The sequence below is a fragment of the Salmo trutta genome, chromosome 13, assembly GCF_901001165.1.
Source record: "Salmo trutta chromosome 13, fSalTru1.1, whole genome shotgun sequence".
Taxonomy (NCBI): domain Eukaryota; kingdom Metazoa; phylum Chordata; class Actinopteri; order Salmoniformes; family Salmonidae; genus Salmo; species Salmo trutta.
This window is the reverse complement of record NC_042969.1, coordinates 79,140,601-79,162,170: the sequence shown is the minus strand read 5'-3', so window position 1 is coordinate 79,162,170 and position 21,570 is coordinate 79,140,601. Positions and strand designations below refer to the sequence as shown.

General features: G+C 41.0%; 1 protein-coding gene across 1 annotated transcript; it reads left to right on the top strand.

Moving 5' to 3' along the window:
• The first annotated feature begins 1,949 nt into the window (after nucleotides 1-1,949).
• On the top strand, nucleotides 1,950-3,013 carry LOC115206572 (olfactory receptor 52E4-like). The gene has a single exon (XM_029773704.1). It carries the CDS (start codon nucleotides 1,959-1,961, stop codon nucleotides 2,892-2,894), a length of 936 nt encoding a protein of 311 aa, XP_029629564.1. The 5' UTR covers nucleotides 1,950-1,958; the 3' UTR covers nucleotides 2,895-3,013.
• Nucleotides 3,014-21,570: the final 18,557 nt, after the last annotated feature.

The window sequence follows — 21,570 nt, the reverse complement described above, 5'->3', positions numbered from 1 at the left end:
GGTCAACCCAATAAACCCCAACCTAGAAATAGACAAACTAGAACTACAACATAGAAATAATAAACATGGAACAAACACAAAAACACCCCCTGTCACGCCCTGACCACTCTACCATAGAAAATAATAACTTATATTGGTCAGGACGTGACAACGTGAAAATTCACATGGTGATAACAGTGGAGGCTCCTCAGAGGAGGAAGGGGAGGACCATCCTCCTCAGTGATTTTCGTAAAAATAAAAATAGTGAAATGTTAAAGTTATCCTTTTTCGATAAAACTATGCTAAATATATTCACGTCACCAAATAATTGATTAAAACAAACTGTTTTGCAATGAAGGTCTATAGTAGCCTCAACAGCACTCTGTAGGGTAGCACCGTGGTGTAGCCGGAGTACAGCTAGCTTCCTTCCTCCTCTGGGTACATTGACTTCAATACAAAACCTAAGAGGCTCATGGTTCTCACCCCGTTCCATAGACTTACACAGTAATTATGACAACCTCCGCAGGACGTCCTCCAACCTGTCAGAGTTCTTGCTGCATGAACTGACATGTTGTCCACCCAATCAAAAGATCAGAGAATGAATCCAGTAGAGAAATTATAAGCTACAGCTAGCTAGCACTGCCCTGCATAAAATGTGGATGGGTAGTTGACTCAGAGGGAGAAAGACACTAGTCGAACAGTTTTAATTTATTTAAAAATAAAGGAGAAGCAGGAGAGAGAAAGCGAGAGAGCTAGCTATATTTTATTGTATTTTGTTCACTTACACCTACTTAGCTAGCGAATGCAGCTAGCTAGTTTAACCTACTCAAACACCAAACAGAGAGGGATGCTATGTTAGCTAGCTGGCTATGGCTATCCAACACTGGAACTGTTCCAAGTCAAGGTAAGCTTTTGGTTTTATGAATTTATTGCCACCGTGGCCCGCTGGTGTACCTGCTAAACTGTTTGCTGACTGCATGATTGTAGTGGGTTTACTAACACATTAGTTCTCATAGTTATATTCATTATGACGCCACTTTAGCTAATATGGTGACAACGATGTAGGCTGTGTGTGGTGGTTAGCTGATGTGACAGACAGCTGATGTGTTGTGCACTGAAGTCCACAAGCAAAGGGAAAAGATGATAGGAGGAGAGCGCGTAGATGCGAGAAGGAATTAACAAGCATGTTTGTATGTGACTGCTATGAAAGTGGACTGTGTTTTCGTGTGATCAGGGGTGTATTTATTCAGCCGATTCTGTTGAAAAAAGTTTCTTAAAATTGAAGCAACGAAGTCGGAATAAACATACCTGATTTTGTCCAATAGAAACTTCTATTTGCATCAGTTGGACTAATAATTACACCCTCTATCAGCTAGATGCAAGAGTATGTAAGGCAGGATTGAATATGTCACTGTCTATCACCTTGATTACACTCATTTTTCTCTTGACCTGTGCGTTGTAAACTTTCATTCATGGGGTAGGTTGTAACAACCTCATGATGGGTATGAGGAAAATTAGAGTGTCATGTAGTAGCCTAAACCTATCGATGTTACATTGAGCTGGGTGAATGGAATATGAATCACAGTCATCCAATATGCTGTAGTAGAAATGAATGGCCCCGACCGCCACTGGTTGATAATCACGTGACTTGATTGACATCAAATTAAGGATGTGTTTTAGATAAAAAGGATGTGGCCGATACCTGTGGCAGGATTGTCACTCTCTTCAGCAAGGTAAAGGTATGGCTTTAGAGGACTGCCTTTCTACAGGTTTTCCTCTTGACTGATTGCAGCTCTGGTACTCTTACTCACTCTGCCAAATGTGTTTATTGAGGTATTCAAAATGACTAGCAGCAATCAAAAAAGAGGATACAAACAGCATGTGCTAAAAGCTGTATTTACAATTGTTGTCTATAATAATCATTTTTATCTATATTTGTTTGTCTTCTTTTTTCAGATTCGCCCTGCATTGCTAAAAGGATGGACAACAACATGTCATTTCCAAGCCATATCCTTCAAATCCAGGGTTTTGAATTCTCACAGACATTCATGTATCCATTTTTTTTCTCCATGCTGTTTGTTTATCTCTCCCTCCTTGTGTCTAACATTGGTGTCCTGGTAGTCATCATCAAAGAAAGAAATTTGCACCAACCAATGTACATCCTCTTCTGTAACCTGTCTGTAAATGATCTGATTGGCAACACTGTCTTGTTGCCTCGCCTCATGGCTGATATTGTTTCAACTGAGAGGTTTATCACGTACAGCCAATGTGTTACTCAGGCCTTTTTCAGTCACATGTTTGGATCAGCCTCACATATGATACTGATCATTATGGCCTTTGACAGGTATGTGGCCATATGTTACCCGTTAAGGTACACATCAATAATGACAACCAAAACTGTAGTTACGCTGTCTGTGTCTGCTTGGGGGTCTTCACTTGTTTTAGTGTCTGTCCTACTGGGTCTCACCATAAGGCTATCCCGCTGCAGTTCAATCATTCGTAATGTTTATTGTGACAATGCATCATTGTTCAAGCTATCCTGTGAGAACGTTTCAATCAACAACATTTATGGACTCTTTTTCACAGTGCTGCTCTTTACTTCTTCAATGGGAAGCATAGCTGTCACTTATTTCAGGATTGCTGTGATTTGCTGGACCAAGAAAAGCAAGGAGCTGAACAACAGAGCATTGCAGACCTGTGCAAGCCACCTGGTGGTGTATCTCATTATGCTGTGGAGTGGGTTTCTAACCATCATATTGCATCGCTTTCCAGACTATCCATATTTGAGAAAACTGGCTTCTGTTCTATTTCATGTTGTCCCTGCTCATTTTAATCCAATTATCTACGGCATGCAAACAAAGTCATTGAGGCAGAAAATCATACAAATACTCTGTCGGAAAGTTACACACTCATGATACAGATATTACTTTGTAAATCAAATCGAAAGGCTTGATTATTCTGGTCCTAAAACACCCAAAACAAAATGGTTTGTATTTCAACAGATGCCAGTCTTAAAAGCTGTGTTCATGGTACTTCTCTAACATATTCATCATCTCCAGCACCAGCCCAACATCAAGATACAGTACGTGAAAATGATGCGTTTCTATGTCTTGTAGTCAAAAAGATAGAGGAAGATAAGTGTTTCCGATGACATCATCTGCTGTGTATCATGTGATTTGAACCAATTATGTGCAGGCAACGAGCACAAAAAGTTGTGGCAGCAATTGCAATATTTCCCTTTAAAGGTTATGTTTTGCCATTTTCACATATTTTGATGTTGGGGTGGTGATGGAGATGATGAATATGAAGTTTAAATAATTGTTTTATTACCCTTTAAAGGTTATGTTCTGTAAGATATTAAGAGGTATGAATGAGGGAACCGTAGAGGTGACAATGAGCACACGTTGTTAATCAGGCTTTCCTGTCTGTGTTTAGTCGTTACCTTGTTGCCAGTCAAAATGGTATCTCAATTGAGACCTCTAGTGTCTGTTAGCTGAAAATGCAGAGGGAAGTTGCAAGGATGCTCAAATCCAAGCCTGAAGGTCTGCAATACTGCTGGTTTTTAGGTGAATTGAGAGATTGTCACTGATGGCCAGAAATTCCACTCATCTGTAACGGATTCACTCTATAGAGCCAACCTGGAACAGAGAGACTGATAAAGAGCTTCCATCTCTAGCTGGCCTCCGCCCGGTACCCTGTCCTGAATCTTAGACACTGTCACTAATCGGCTACCAACCAGTACTCTACCCTGTACCTTAGAGACTGCTGCCCTATATACATACAGTAGTGAATAAATAATGTAATAATGTTTACATACTTTCTACTTTTAATATAAAGTGCCTTCAGAAAGTACTCACACCCCTTGACTTTTTCCACATTTTGTTGCGTTAAAGACTGAATTTAAAATACATTAAATTAAGATTTGGTGTCACTGGCCTACACACAATACCCCATAATGTCAAACTGGAATTATGTTTTTAGAAATCTTTACATATTAATAAAAAATTCTAAGCTGAAATGTCTTGAGTCAATAAGTATTCAACCCCTTTGTTATGGCAAGCCTAAATAAGTTCAGGAGTAAACATTAGCTTAACAAGTCACATAATAAGTTGCATCCACTCACTATGTGTGCAAAAATAGTGTTTTGCCTCTACAGGATTGGTGGGTCCCCCATGGAACAGTTGAGCTAATTTAGGCTAATGCAATTAGCATGAGGTTGTAAGTAATAAGAACATTTCCCAGGACATAGACATATCTGGTATTGGCAGAAAGCTTAAATTCGTGTTAATCTAACTGCACTGTCCAATTTACAGTAGCTATCCAGGCTGCGTCACATCCGGCCGTGATTGGGAGTCCCATAAGGCGGCTCACAACTGGCCCAGCATCGTCCAGGATTGGCCGGGGTAGGTCATCATTGTAAATAAGAATTTGTTCTTAATTGACTTGCCAAGTTAAATAAAGGATACATTTAAATAATAATAAAAACAATAATTACAGTGAAAGAATACCATGCTATTGTTTGAGGAGAGTGCACAGTTATGAACTTGAAAAGTTATTAATAAACCAATTAGGCACATTTGGGCAGTCTTGATACAAGATTTTGAACAGAAATGCAATGGTTCATTGGATCAGAAAAAACGGTGCACATACACTGCTGCCATCTAGTGGCCAAAATCTAAATTGCGCCTGGGCTGGAATAATACATGTTGGCCTTTCTCTTGCATTTAAAAGATCATGGTACAAAAAAACTATGTTTTTTAAAAATTATCTTTCACCAGATCGAAAGTATTATATTCTTCTACATTAATTTCACATTTCCACAATCGTCAAAGTGTTTCCTTTGAAATGGTATTAAGAATATGCATATCCTTGCTTCAGGTCCTCAGCTACAGGCAGTTACAGATGAAGTCGGAAGTTTACATACACCTTAGCCAAATACATTTAAACTCAGTTTTTCACAATTTCTGACATTTAATCCTAGTAAATATTCCCTGTCTTAGGTCAGTTAGGATCACCACTTTATTTTAAGAATGTGAAATGTAAAAAATAATAGCAGAGAGAATGATGTATTTCAGCTTTTAATTCATTCATCACATTCCCAGTGGGTCAGAAGCTTACATACACTCAATTAGTATTTGGTAGCATTGCCTTTAAAATTGTTTAACTTGGGTCAAACATTTCGGTTAGCCTTCCACAAGCTTCCCACAGTAAGTTGGGTGAATTTTGGTCCATTCCTCCTGACAAAGCTTGTGTAACTGAGTCAGGTTTGTAGGCCTCCTTGTTCGCACACGCTTTTTCAGTTCTGCCCACACATTTTCTATAGGGTTGAGGTCAGGGCTTTGTGATGGCCACTCCAATACCTTGACTTTGTTGTCCTTAAGCCATTTTGCCACAACTTTGGAAATGTGCTTGGGGTCATTGTCCATTTGGAAGACCCATTTGCAACCAAGCTTTAACTTCCTGAGTGATGTTTTGAGATGTTGCTTCAATATATCCACATAATTTTCCATCCTCATGATGCCATCTATTATGTGAAGCGCACCAGTCCCTCCTGCAGCAAAGCACCCCCACAACATGATGCTGCCACCCCTGTACTTCACGGTTGGGATGGTGTTCTTCGGCGTGTAAACCGTTTCCTTTTTCCTCCAAACATAACGATGGTCATTATGGCCAAACAGTTCTATTTTTGTTTCATCAGACCAGAGGACATTTCTCTCCCAAAAGTACGATCTTTGTCCCCATGTGCAGTTGCAAACCGTAGTCTGTTTTTTTATGGTGGTTTTGGAGCAGTGGCATCTTCCTTGCTGAGCTGCCTTTCAGGTTATGTCAATATAGGACTTGTTTTACTGTGGATATAGATACTTTTGTACCTGTTTCTTCCAGCATCTTCACAAGGATTGGTTTGCACTTTTTGCACCAAAGCACGTTCATCTCTAGGAGACAGAACGCGTATCCTTCCTGAGCGGTATGACGGCTGCGTGGTCCCATGGTGTTTATACTTGCGTACTGTTGTTTGTACAGATGAATGTGGTACCTTCAGGCATTTGGAAATTGCTCCCAAGGATGAACCAGACTTGTGGAGGTCTACAATTTATTTTCTGAGGTCTTGGCTGATTTCTTTTGATTTTCCCATGATGTCAAGCAAAGAGGCACTGAGTTTGAAGGTAGGCCTTGAAATATATCAAACTCAGTGCCTCTTTGCTTGACATCATGGGAAAATCAAAAGAAATCAGCCAAGACCTCAGAAAAAAATGGTTTGATTTGGAATTTGCAGTGTTGTCTAATGGTGAAATGTCTTTACCTGAACACCTATCAAACTAACTCTTATATAATCCTCAGCCTTAATAAAAAGTCATTATTTCATTATGTTATCATGTAACTTCTGTCACTCTTCAATTTAAAAAAGGTACACTATACACTGAGTATACCCCCCCCTGCCCTCAGAACATCATTAATTCATCGGGGCATGGACTCTACAAAGTGTTGAAAGCGTTCCACAGGGATGCTGGTCCATGTTGACTCCAATGTTTCCCACAGTTGTGTTATGTTGGCTGGATGTCCTTTGGGTGGTGGACCATTCTTGATACACACGGGAAACTGTTGATTGTGAAAATCCCAGCAGCGTTGCAGTTCTTGACACAAACTGGTGCGCCTGGAACCTACTACCATACCCCGTTCAAAGGCACTTAAATCTTTTGTCTTGCCCATTCACCCTCTGAATGACACACATCCACAATCCATGTCTCAATTGTCTCAAGGCTTAAAAATCCTTCTTTAACCTGTCACCTCCCAACATCTACACTGATTGAAGAGGATTTAACAAGTAACATTAATAAGGGGTCATAGCTTTCACCTGGATTCACCTGGATTCACCTGGTCAGGCTGTCATGGAAAGAGCAGGTGTTCTTAATGTTTTGTATGCTCAGTGTGTGTGTGTGTGTGTGTGTGTGTGTGTGTGTGTGTGTGTGTGTGTTTGTGTACATGTGTGTGTGAAACTACTGCATACAGATGTTCGCGTGTTCATAATAATGTCATAACAACTATGCTACTTAACAATCTATTCCTTTAAGTTACACTGTGTCCGACTATATGCTAGCTATGTAAATATATACCAGCATGTGTTTTAGACAGTGCTTCGTGGATGCATGCTCTTCGATGAAAATCTCATTCCTCTCATGATGTTTTTCAGATGTTTTTCAACCACTGGAGTTCAACATGAGCCTGTTTTCAGATTTCCTGATAGATGGACGGGAACACAGAGCTCACAGGAGATCTACACAGAGCTGGCCATCTTTCTTCTGTTGGTATACATCATGTTCGTCATCGTCAACAACATGATCATCACTGTGGTTATCATCACTCCAAACTTCACACATCAATGTATATTTTTCTCTGTAATCTGTCTCTCACCAATATTGTGATCACCACCAGTGTTCTACATAAAATGACATCAGTGTGTTTGTGGAATGATGTGTCCATTTCATTTGCAGGTCACTTCTTACAGATGTATACCTATTTGACATTCCAAACTACAGAGGGATTTCTCCTATGTGCTGTGGCCTACAACCGCTATGTTGCTAATCTGCAATCCTTTATGTTACAACAGCATTATGACAATCAAAGTGTGTGTTCCTGGCCTCAATAACATGGGCTTCCAGCATTGAATGTCATTCTTGCATCAAAACTACCTTTCCGTAGTCATCAGATAATGTATTGGTTTTGTGATTATCCTCCGACTGTTACATTGTCTGGTTGGAAACAATATTTTTGATAGATCTAGCCCTCGCATGTGCTTTATTTGTGATGTATGTTCCATTCACTGTCATAATTTGGTCATATTGTGAAATCATCAAATCCGTTTGAAAAATTGCCACATCTGAAGGGCGGAAAAAATACTTTCTCTACTTGCTCCTCTCATCTCATTGCTGTCATTACCTTCTACATTGCTTATTAATGTGTCTACATCAGTGCTAAATCATATCATATTCATCCCAATGTCATCATCTTGATGTCTATTGTCAACGGTGTTTAACTCCTCTTGTGAATCCACTTGTTTACAGTTTCAGGAACAAACAGATAGAGGCTTTTGTCCTGAAACTCCTGTCTCCAATAAAGTTATTCCATAATGCACCATGTTTACATTTCATTATTATTATTATTGACCCTGAGGAATATACAGGGATGCCGAAACGTTGGTAAATACCCATTGAGTTGCTGGGAGTTTGTATATGGATTGTGCAACTTTCTTTATTTGATAGTTTTGTCATGACGTTGGCCTGTGGGTAAGGTTTATGACCCCCCCATAAATACCTTTTTCCCTTCCCCTCTCTTTCTGACCCTACTGAAGGACTGCTGAATAGCCTGTGTTAAATATAGAGAGTCTGGGAACATCAAACAAATGGGGAAAGGAACCATATTTCAGTAATAAAACCAGTTGGAAATATGCTTTGGAACGTAATGAGTATGGATGTCAGTTCGGTTGTCATCTGAGACATTATGACTGATGACAGGACGACATAAACTGTACCTGGGAAAGTATACACCCTCTAGTTATCAGAGTCACATGGAATTGTTATGCAATTGAAATGTTTGATATTGAAATTGTTTGTTAGGAGATTAAATGTAATTTTAGCTTCCAAATGAGAGAATTAGGTTTTCATAAGGAAAGTGCCCTGCTTGATCAGTGGCCCACCCCTGTGAAGAGACAGGGGTTATAAACGATGAAACACATCCTTCCCCCTCTCCACTATATAAGCCTTTGACGAAAAGATAACCAGATGTTCCAGTACGTGAGGTCTGCAGCCTCTACGTTAGAAGGACACACGTCAAGTACAGAACTAAGCCAATCTCGGCGTGAGCTTTGGTGGCGAATGGTATGAATTTTGAGCTTATTCACTATAGGAGTGATACTTCCTAGCCGTTGAGTTAGCAGCGGTCGCTGTAGACGTGGGCTAGGAAAGGACGGACGACGGATCCAGTCTAACAAACAGACGAAGATACCACCACGTATCCAATTTACCACCAGAGACATTCTTCCGAGGACAGGAAGATCTGTTGGCCAACCCGGCAAGCATCTACGACCAATATACCAAAGCGCAGCTCAGAGTAAACATTTATTGCATTTTCCTTTTCCAAATGGGCGGTAATTTAGAATGCATAAGATAATGTATTTACGATAGCATAGCTGCTGTTTCTTTGTTCCTAAGTCTTCCCGCTCTTTCATTCAAGCCCTACCCCCTTTCCTTTGTGTAACCAGCCATCATACAGGTTTCGTCCACCAGGGACGTTTTCTGTATGACATCATTTGTATTCTGTGTATTTGTAATTCTGTGTGATTAGTTTAGGTATTTAGTAAATAAATAATTAAACCCAATTTTGTATTGCTGATTCAACTTGTTAGCCAGGGTTCGTGAAGATAGCCAAGAATTTACAACTTTCATTATGAGACTGAAAATAAGATAAGGGTTAATATTGACTGCTATCGATGTAAAATATGACTAAGTATTTTAAGAGTTTATTCGGAAGATACCGGCTCTATAAACGTTCTTCCGTGGTGCCCCGACTTTCTAGTTAATTACATTTACATGATTAGCTTAATCAGGTAATATTAATTACAGAGAAATAATTTTATAGGTTAGCATGTCATATACCTTAATCCGGCATAGCCAAAGACACAACAGTTTATAGATTTTATTATTTAACAATGAATAAGCAGGTCTGAATTGGAGAATATGATTCTGTTACTTAGACATGGTAAAAGATTTCTCCGCAAGGTAAAACCAATGTCTCTACATTTTGGGTAAAACCAATGTCTCTACATTTTGGGTAAAACCAATGTCTCTACATTTTGAGTAAAACCAATGTCTCTACATTTTGGGTAAAACCAATGTCTCTACATTTTGAGTAAAACCAATGTCTCTACATTTTGGGTAAAACCAATGTCTCTACATTTTGAGTAAAACCAATGTCTCTACATTTCAGGTTGATATTGACTTGAGCTTTCAGATTTGAAAACTATCACACACATTTAAACATCATTTTAAAAGGACATGTACAACTCCCTGCTGGCAACACAACTGTTTGTTTTATATCAGCATCTGCAGTTAATATCTAGCTAGCCAATGGAGTTTGTTAAGAGTTTGTTGAACATCTATCCATGCATATAGACATTTTAGAGGATCAAAATGAAGTGTTGGACATAATTAATCAGAAACGATGTACTCCAGTCATAAAGGAAAGGAAAGGAGGATAGCTAGTCAGTTGTACAACTGAATGCATTCAACTGAAATGTGTTTCTGCATTTAACCCAACCCTTCTCAATCAGAGGCAAAAATAATGATGCAACATGTGAAGGGCGGCACAGAAGAAAGTCATTATTATTATTTGTTTTAGCTCTGCTCTCATTTGCCACGAATGCCATGCACATATTACCAATCAATGCATGCTTGGGAGTTATTAGGCCAACTATTGTGTGAAACCCTGATTGGCTGGAATAATCCCAGGAAGCCAACTATGTTCTGAACTAGGAGAGAGCTTGCATTCAGAGGTGTGTGGAACCCCCTGGGCACTGCAGGAGAGCCATAAAACCAACAGAAACACAACACTTGTTCTCTAGATCAAGTCCACATGATGACCTGTACATTGAGATAAACTAGTCAGTCATATTGTCAACCCACTATCAGGTGTTTGATCTTTTCCATATTCCTCTGTGAATGAAGTCTTAAGTGAATTATTTTTTGCAAATTATTAAGCAGCATTGTTTTGTGTGCAGTACACAGACGGTAAGTGTTAATGTATGGTGGCAGGCATTTCAAACCATTGGTGTTGTTGGGCTAATTCAATACCAGATTCATCAATTCATCATTTGCATCAATGGCTATTCAAAATTGTTTATATTTAAATGTAGTGTATACTATAGAGATTCATTATTCATGTTTGTATGTCTTTTTTTTGTGTCTGTTCACAGAAATAGTCCAAATAATATCCAAATCTGGCGTGTCAACAACATAAATGCCCTGAATACAGCTTTCACAATGTAGAAAGTAAGTGTCTCATACAAAATAAGAACTATTTCTGTCTTTCTCAAGCAAATGCTGATATTGTGGACCTTAGTAAAAGGATCTTCCTTGACCTCCAGAAGACTCTTGCCTTCAAGCCAACGTGACAGTTGTGACTGAATTCCTCTTCATTGGGGTTGAGAGCGGGCTGAAAAACGTCTACCTAGAGCTGGCCATCTTCCTTTTGGTGGTCTACCAGATGATCCTGATTGGAAACCTCATCATACTTACCCTGGTGGCGACAGACCCCAAGCTGCAGTCAGCCATGTACATTTTCCTCAGCCACCTGTCCCTCGTAGACATTGTGATATCGACCAGTGTTCTGCCTAAGATGATATCAGTGAGTTTGTGGAATGACGTAACTATCTCCTACTCAGCGTGTTCCCTCCAGTTGTATGTGTATTTGTCATTTCAAACCGTCGAGAGCATGCTGCTGTGTGTCATGGCCTATGGCCGCTATGTCGCCATCTGCAATCCCTTACGCTACAGAAGCATTATCACTAACGCTTTGAACACACGACTGCGTCATTGCATCACTGCTGCATAACATTTTGCGCAGCTAGGCAACTATACTGATGCAGGTATATTTTGCAGATGGTCGCATGCCGGACACATGGAGGAGAGAATCATTTTCGCAGTATCCTCAAAACCGTGTCTTTTTGACACAACTGCTGACAGCTACAGGGACATAAACACAAAACATGCTGCTTGGAGACAAGTGTCCACGATAGTAGGATTGCCAGGTCAATTTAGTAGTGAGCTTGTGCTAGATGTGGCTAGTTAACGTTAGCTAGCTAGCTAACCTATCTTGCTAACCTAGCCAATGAGGTGTGTGTGTGTGAAAGAAATAGTCATATAAATTATGCTAGTTACTACCCCTGATAACTTTACCAAATAATCATGTTTGAAAGAGTGTGAATGTCAGATAAATGGTAATAGAAATGGTAGATACTACTGTACCCCTGATAATTTGGTCAGATAACCATGTATGTCTCTGTGTACAGTAGGTGACATGTTCATGATAGCTAACTAATAACTATAGTTATGATAGGTAATGGTTTGGCTTATATTATTAGAAGACTGTAGGAGGAAGTGGAGAGGACTCAGGGACAGGTATCAGAGAGAGAGAAGGGCAGAGAAAGAGAAGAAGAGGTCTGGTTCAGCAGCTTCAGGCCAGCAGCCTTGGCGCTTCTGCTACGTTCTTTCTTTTCTGGATCCATTTATTGTGCCTATGGCAACGAGTGGCAATTTTACAGCCAGACCCTCTACTACGTCATCCACAAGTGCGACCATCGCCTCCACCGGTGCAGCGAGACCCTCTACAACATCTACATGATCCACAAGTATGACCACCACCGGTGCAGCCATGGAAGATGATGAAATGGAGGAAGCACCTCTGGATCTAGGACCACCTGAGATTATTAACCTCATGGAAGTGACCACTGAACAGGATGTGGCCGTGGAGAGAAACAGAGAGAGAAACGAAGAGGAACAACTTCACACCAGGCGTCATCGGAGGTACCAGCCCCCAGATCCACTCAACTCATTTCGGCAGAGGCTCCTCCAAGCCGTCGAGAGGGATGCAGCCCAACCTGATGCTCACAGGAAGGAGGATGAAGAGACCCTCTTTGCCATGAGCCCGGTGCCAACCCTGAAGAGGCTGCCTCAGCAAAGAAAAGCAGCAGTCAAGGTTAAAATGTATCAGCTGCTTTTCGAAGCCGAGCTCAATGGTTCATTTTTTTTCTCTACATTACAGGTAGTGTCAAGTGTTGCGACAGTGAAGTAAAGTAGGTCATTTTTACAGTATACTCATGTAGGCTAATTGGTATTTCAGATCAAAGTATTAACCTCTACGGGCCACGGGGGCAGTATTGAGAATTTTGAAAGAAATATGTGCCCAGTTTTAACTGCCTCCTACACCAACTCAGAAGCTAGGATATGCATATTATTAACACATTCGGATAGAAAACACTCTGAATTTTCTAAAACAGTTTGAATGGTGTCTGTAAGTATAACAAAACTCATATTGCAGGCAAAAACCTGTGAAAAATAGATAAAAAAAAAAGAGAATTTTGTGACTGTACTATTTAGTGTCATTGTTTTAAAGATACCACAGTGAGAAAGGATTCAGTTCGCAACTCCTACTGCTTCCACTAGATGTCAACGATCTTTAGAAAGTTGTTTGAAGCATCTGTGATAAATACACACCGAATTAGAAAGCTTACAAGTTGACACGTCATCACTTCATTTTTTGCGCCTGCGCATGAATCTGAGAAGAGTGCCTTTGTCATTATCGTTTATTCTAGACACTTGATAGGTTGTGTGAAAATATTACTGATGTTTACTGATGTTTCACGTTAAAAATGGAACAAAAGATTAGTGCTAAACAACGTTTGACATGTTTAAACAAACGTAAATAGATTATTTACTAGGTTTTCTTTAGTTTTTCGACGTGACTTTACACTGCCCACCTCATTTTGTGGGAGCCTACTGAACGCTAACTATTTGGACATAAATTATGAACTTTGTCAAAAGAAACCACATTTGTTCTGGACCTGGGATCTCTGGCAGCGCCTTCTGATGGAGATAATCAAAGGTAAGGGGATATTTAGAATGTTATTATCGATATTAGATGATGCTAATGCTAACGGTATAGCTTAGCTTAGCTTAGCATATAGCTTATTGTTGTTAGCATAGTACCCAGTTTATACAAAATGTGATTTCCCAGTAAAGTTATTTTGAGATCTGGCCCTTCGGTAGCAATTACGAGATGATAATATATTATTCTTTGAATGACAATATTATAATTTACCAATGTTTTCGAATAGTAATTCCGTGATTTGTAATGCTGGATTCACTGGGTGCATTCGAGCCGAAAAAAATTCTGAATTTCACCGCGACTGTAAATGCTGTTTTTGGATATAAATATGAACTTGATGGAACTAAAAATGCATGTATTGTATAACATAATGTCCTATGAGTGTCATCTGATGCAGATTGTCAAAGGTAAGTGCATAATTCTAGCTAGTTTTCTGTCTGTTGATGCCCTTCTTTGAATTGGCTAAACATTACACGCAGCTATTGTCAATGTACTCTCCTCACATAACCTAACTTTATGCATTCTCCGTAATGCCTCTGAAAATCGGACAGCGTGGTTAGATTTAGGAGATATATCTTTCAAATGGAGGAAAATAGTTGATTATTTGATTTTTTGAAATGATTACTCTTGCAGTTTTGAATTCCCCGCCATGGTCACATGACAATGAATCCCAATACCGGGATAAGATCGGGATAAGATCCTCAACAGGTTTTAATATGAGGCAAATGTATAGCTGTTGTTTCTAGGTTAAAAAATATCCCAAAACAACAGTTTGCTGTCTAAATATTTGCCTGTCATATTCATCTTTTGATCTGAAATACAAATTCCATGAGTAAACAGCGAGTATTACCAACTTTACCGCACTGTTCCAATATTTATGCCTCTAACTACACTATACAAGCAGTATTTAGTTAACATAAATCTCACCTTTTATGGTGTTCTATTATGTTAAGCTTGTATGTGTTGTTTTTCTCTTCCCTTCCAGAGATGGAGTCAATTTAGCCGAGCAGCTCACAGGAAGGACAGGAAGAGGAGAGGAGTTGTCTGGTTGTTGTTTTGACCTCCCTTCATTGTACCTTTCTTTTCACACACGTCAGTTCCGTTTAAATTCAGTCAATTCATAAAGTAATTTGTTTATAAAGTCTTAGGATAGCATTCATTATTCGTGTTACTGTAAGGAGTGTGTACTGGCGGCAGAGAAGTCAGACGCAGGAGAACAAAAACTTTCCAAACGGCGTAGTTTAAAAACAAAAAAACTCACCGGAAAACAGAACAATCAAATAATGGGTACATAACCCGACGTACACCAGGACAGAAGTGCACAAGCACTTACAATAAACAATCACTGACAAGGACATGAGGGGGAACAGGGGGTTCAATACACAACATGTAATTGATGGAATTGGAACCAGGTGTGATGGAAGACAAGACAAAACCAAAGGAAAATGAAAAGAGGATCAGCAATGGCTAGAAGGTCGGTGACCTCGACCGCCGAACGCCGCCCGAACAAGGAGAGGGACCAACCTCGGTGGAAGTCGTGACAGTTACATAGATTTCTGAACTCACAGAATTGAAACTCATACACCGGAGAATTCACAGATGCTCTTGTTGGTCTCTTACGAGACTAAAGGTGAATATATTTCTTTCATTTAAAACCACTTGACAACCAGGGTGTTGAAACTTTTTGTGAAGTTATGTTCCATCAACTGGTCCATGACGTCCAGGGGCCATTTGTTTGTTTCGCTGTGTTATGGCTACACATTATTTTCTTTTTTCAGACACACACACACACCTCTCCTCCACTCCTCTCTGTACCTCAGATCTCCAGTGCCCTGCTCTCTCGCTCTTTATGGCCATGTCTGCAGTTCCCCTACTACATCTAGGCTTTATGAGTAGTCCCTGTATCTGTCTGCAGTTCCCCTACTACGTCTAGGCTTTATGAGTAGTCCCTGTATCTGTCTGCAGTTCCCCTACTACGTCTAGGCTTTATGAGTAGTCCCTGTATCTGTCTGCAGTTCCCCTACTACGTCTAGGCTTTATGAGTAGTCCCTGTATCTGTCTGCAGTTCCCCTACTACGTCTAGGCTTTATGAGTAGTCCCTGTATCTGTCTGCAGTTCCCCTACTACGTCTAGGCTTTATGAGTAGTCCCTGTATCTGTCTGCAGTTCCCCTACTACGTCTAGGCTTTATGAGTAGTCCCTGTATCTGTCTGCAGTTCCCCTACTACGTCTAGGCTTTATGAGTAGTCCCTGTATCTGTCTGCAGTTCCCCTACTACGTCTAGGCTTTATGAGTAGTCCCTGTATCTGTCTGCAGTTCCCCTACTACGTCTAGGCTTTATGAGTAGTCCCTGTATCTGTCTGCAGTTCCCCTACTACGTCTAGTCTTTATGAGTAGTCCCTGTATCTGTCTGCAGTTCCCCTACTACGTCTAGGCTTTATGAGTAGTCCCTGTATCTGTCTGCAGTTCCCCTACTACGTCTAGGCTTTATGAGTAGTCCCTGTATCTGTCTGAAGTTCCCCTACTACGTCTAGGCTTTATGAGTAGTCCCTGTATCTGTCTGTAGTTCCTCTACTACGTCTAGGCTTTATGAGTAGTCCCTGTATCTGTCTGCAGTTCCCCTACTACGTCTAGGCTTTATGAGTAGTCCCTGTATCTGTCTGCAGTTCCCCTACTACGTCTAGGCTTTATGAGTAGTCCCTGTATCTGTCTGCAGTTCCCCTACTACGTCTAGGCTTTATGAGTAGTCCCTGTATCTGTCTGCAGTTCCCCTACTACGTCTAGGCTGTATGAGTAGTCCCTGTATCTGTCTGCAGTTCCCCTACTACGTCTAGGCTTTATGAGTAGTCCCTGTATCTGTCTGCAGTTCCCCTACTACGTCTAGGCTTTATGAGTAGTCCCTGTATCTGTCTGCAGTTCCCCTACTACGTCTAGGCTTTATGAGTAGTCCCTGTATCTGTCTGCAGTTCCCCTACTACGTCTAGGCTTTATGAGTAGTCCCTGTATCTGTCTGCAGTTCCCCTACTACGTCTAGGCTTTATGAGTAGTCCCTGTATCTGTCTGCAGTTCCCCTACTACGTCTAGGCTTTATGAGTAGTCCCTGTATCTGTCTGCAGTTCCCCTACTACGTCTAGGCTTTATGAGTAGTCCCTGTATCTGTCTGCAGTTCCCCTACTACGTCTAGGCTTTATGAGTAGTCCCTGTATCTGTCTGCAGTTCCCCTACTACGTCTAGGCTTTATGAGTAGTCCCTGTATCTGTCTGCAGTTCCCCTACTACATCTAGGCTTTATGAGTAGTCCCTGTATCTGTCTGCAGTTTCCCTACTACGTCTAGGCTTTATGAGTAGTCCCTGTATCTGTCTGTAGTTCCCCTACTACGTCTAGGCTTTATGAGTAGTCCCTGTATCTGTCTGTAGTTCCCCTACTACGTCTAGGCTTTATGAGTAGTCCCTGTATCTGTCTGCAGTTCCCCTACTACGTCTAGGCTTTATGAGTAGTCCCTGTATCTGTCTGCAGTTCCCCTACTACGTCTAGGCTTTATGAGTAGTCCCTGTATCTGTCTGCAGTTCCCCTACTACGTCTAGGCTTTATGAGTAGTCCCTGTATCTGTCTGTAGTTCCCCTACTACGTCTAGGCTTCATGAGTAGTCCCTGTATCTGTCTGTAGTTCCCCTACTACGTCTAGGCTTTATGAGTAGTCCCTGTATCTGTCTGTAGTTCCCCTACTACGTCTAGGCTTTATGAGTAGTCCCTGTATCTGTCTGTAGTTCCTCTACTACGTCTAGACGTTATGAGTAGTCCCTGTATCTGTCTGTAGTTCCCCTACTACGTCTAGGCTTTATGAGTAGTCCCTGTATCTGTCTGCAGTTGTGCCAAAAATACATGCTCTTGTATGTTCTCTTACAGATTACAGGCTACACATTCATTTTTTAATTTTTTACACGCACACACCTCTTTCAATAGTTTAATTTTTTTATTTTATTTTACAACACACGTACCTATCATGTTCTTTCCTGTACTTGAATACTTATTAAACTATAATGTTTTCATAGTCAGTTGTTTCAGTTGTTTATTAATATCTGATTTAGACTTAATCTGCTTATTTCTTCCCTAAACCTTTGCAGATCTAAGACAAGATGAAAGTAAAAACACATTCTCTTCCTAATTTGTTTTTTTTCCACCTGTATTTTGTCAGGCCAGTGAACAGGGTGGTAAACTACTATTTATTATCCTACTAACTGTATGTCGTATAACCTTAATTAGTGCTCCTGCTCACCTGATGTACCGTGCCAGGTGTGTATAATACTGACGTTAATGAGAGAGGGAAGGGGTTAAGGTGTGGTCTTTACTCCCAAAAATATAGTTTTCAAATGAAGAGACAATGATACATAAAGTCATCTGGGGAAAAAATGCAATTTTATGGACAATGGTGGATGGTTCTTAAAATAACCTTTGTGTTATGGGGCTCTTAAAAGAGCTGTTTCACTCCATGGCATACTGCCATGGGACTTCACCTGCTGGCGATGAGAAGTAGGTGGTCAATTTCTCCCTCACCTGGAGTGCCTGTCTGGTGGCGTTGTTGGCACCTGCCCTGGTGACATCAGGTAGGTGACCATTTGGCGTGCCCATCTCCATCCGGAGCGGCTCCTGGAATGACCTCCGCAGGTAGTTGTGGAGAACACATGTGGCCTTCACGCAGGCATCGACATTTGAGGGGCTGAGACCAAGCACTCTCCGATACATTCTCCACCGGGCTGCCAGAATCCCAAAGGCGCAACCAACAACTGACCTTGCCCTGGACAGTCGTTTGTTAACCTCTCTAGGGTCGGCGGGACGAAATCGTCCCACCTACGTAACAGCCAGTGGAATCCTGTGGCGCGTTATTCAAATACCTTTGAAATGCTATTACTTCAATTTCTCAAACATATGACTATTTTACACCATTTTAAAGACAAGACTCTCGTTAATCTAACCACACTGTCCGATTTCAAAAAGGCTTTACAACGAAAGCAAAACATTAGATTATGTCAGCAGAGTACCCAGCCAGAAATAATCAGACACCCATTTTTCAAGCTAGCATATAATGTCACAAAAACCCAGAAGACAGCTAAATGCAGCACTAACCTTTGATGATCTTCATCAGATGACACACCTAGGACATTATGTTATATAATACATGCATGTTTTGTTCAATCAAGTTCATATTTATATCAAAAACCAGCTTTTTACATTAGCATGTGACGTTCAGAACTAGCATACCCCCCGCAAACTTCCGGTGAATTTACTAAAAATGTACTAAATTACTCACGATAAACGTTCACAAAAAGCATAACAATTATTTTAAGAATTATAGATACAGAACTCCTCTATGCACTCGATATGTCCGATTTTAAAATAGCTTTTCGGTGAAAGCACATTTTGCAATATTCTAAGTAGATAGCCCGGCATCACAGGGCTAGCTATTTAGACACCCAGCAAGTTTAGCACTCACCAAAGTCAGATTTACTATAAGAAAAATGTTATTACCTTTGGTGTTTTTCGTCAGAATGCATTCCCAGGAATTCTACTTCAATAACAAATGTTGGTTTGGTCCCAAATAATCCATAGTTATATCCAAACATAGGCGTTTTGTTCGTGCGTTCAAGACACTATCCGAAAGGGTAAAGAAGGGTGACGAGCACGACGCATTTCGTGACAAAAAAATTCTAAATATTCCATTACCGTACTTCGAAGCATGTCAACCGCTGTTTAAAATCAATTTTTATGCCATTTTTCTCGTAAAAAAGTGATAATATTCCGACCGGGAATCTGCGTTTAGGTAAAAAGCATGGGGTCGACTTGTGCACGCGCCTAAGCCCATTGTCCTCTGATCGGCCACTTGCCAAAAGCGCAAATGTGTTTCAGCCTGGGGCTGGAATTACATCGTTCAGCTTTTTCCCGCCTTCTGAGAGCCTATGGGAGCCGTAGGAAGTGTCACGTTACAGCAAAGATCCTCAGTCTTCAATAAACAGAGGCAAGAAGCTCAAGGAATGGTCAGACAGGCCACTTCCTGTAAGGAATCTTCTCAGGTTTTTGCCTGCCATATGAGTTCTGTTATACTCACAGACACCATTCAAACAGTTTTAGAAACTTTAGGGTGTTTTCTATCCAAAGCCAATAATTATATGCATATTCTGGGCAGTAGTAATAACCAGATTAAATCGGGTACGTTTTTTATCCGGCCGTGTAAATACTGCCCCCTACCCCCAACAGGTTAAAGATCCTTACAGGCTTTGGCAATGGCAGCTGGCGTCCAGCGTAGGGCCTCATGAGGTTGGGTCTAAAGGGAAGGCCTCGTCGTCGACGAAGACGTTGGGAACAGGTTCCAGGTCTTCAGCCCCAGGGAGTCATGCAGGTGGTGGAATCTCCAGGGTGCCATCCTGAAGTGCCTGGCCGAAGGCAGAGTCCCGGAGGGTTCCGCAATAACTTCCCTTGCCGTAAGCACCAACATCAACAACACGGAAACAGTAGATGGCATCTACTACAGCCAAGAGTGCAACTGAATATGTACCCGTGTAGTTGTAGAATTGCGAACCTGAGCACCGTGGAGCCTGGATTACTACATGTTTCCAGTTAATGGAGCCAAGACAGTTGGGGAAATTTCACCTCTCCAGGAACTCGGCAGCGATGGCCCTCCAGTCTTCCTCCTTGGGGACAGGCATGTATTCACCAACCAGACAGTCCCAAATGGCTTGTGCCACAGAGGGGACAATGCCTGCCACCGTGGACCGTCCAACTCGGAAGCTGAATCCGATGGTCCTGTAGGAGTCCCCTGTCGCCAAGAATCTGCAATATAATTCAAAATAATGATCAATATTGTGTGTAACTTGAATTCCACCCACATATTCTATCTACTCATATAGCTACCTCATTACAGTTTATTATGCTCTACTAATTATATTGTAATACTCATCAACCATCATTAACAATGCCTTGAAACAGTACAATTCAGTCTATGACTATATCAATAAACTGTAGCCCAGGCCAACTCTACTCTTAGAAAGAATGGTACTATCTACTTAAAAGGGTTCTCCGGCTGTCCCCATAGGAGATCCCTTTTTGGTTCCAAGTAGAACCCTATTGGATCCCATGTATAACATGTTCCCCAAAGGGTTATACCTGGAACCAAAAATGGTTATCTGATGGGGAAAGCAGAAGGACACTTTTGGAACCTTTTTCTCTGAGTGTATGTGAGTCCAATAAGAATGTAATGAATGACTGTAACTGTCTTGAACAACAATGGGTCCTGGAGAAGACTAGCCTACCTTCATCAGGGCAGAAGGCACCTCAACTTTCTTTTCATTTGGTAACATTGCATAATTAAATAAGGATTATAAATCAACTTTGGGAAAAGTTATAGTCCTAATGAACATTCTGTAAAAGTACATCTGATGTCAAATAGGGACTATTAACTAGAGAGCCCTTTAGCTAGCTAGGTTGAACATAAAAACAATGTATCAATATCAATCAATTATGGTATCAAAGGCTTTAAAAATGTACTAGAATGTACCTTACCGGAGAAAAATCGCCAGGCGTTCAACTGGGCTGATGGACTCCCGGTAGTTGGTATCCATCCGGGCGATCCTGGCTCCAACCATCTGGAGCAGGTGATCGAACTGGCTTCGGTCCAGACGAAAGTAACTTGGGAATTCCTCTCCAAACAGTCGAAGCTCTTGAATGAGACGGTGGAACTCCCCTGCCTGCTTTCAAGACTTTAACCATCTCTGGACCCACACAGACCTGCGCTTTCGGCGGGACTGGTCCCGGCCCAACAGCGCGATCAAGACCACCTTCCTCAACGTTGGTCTCATTGTTGAAAGATCCTACTCTGCTATCTTGACTATTTATTATTGCATTTCGCTCCAAAATTGCATTTTGTATGTCAATTAATTTGTGGA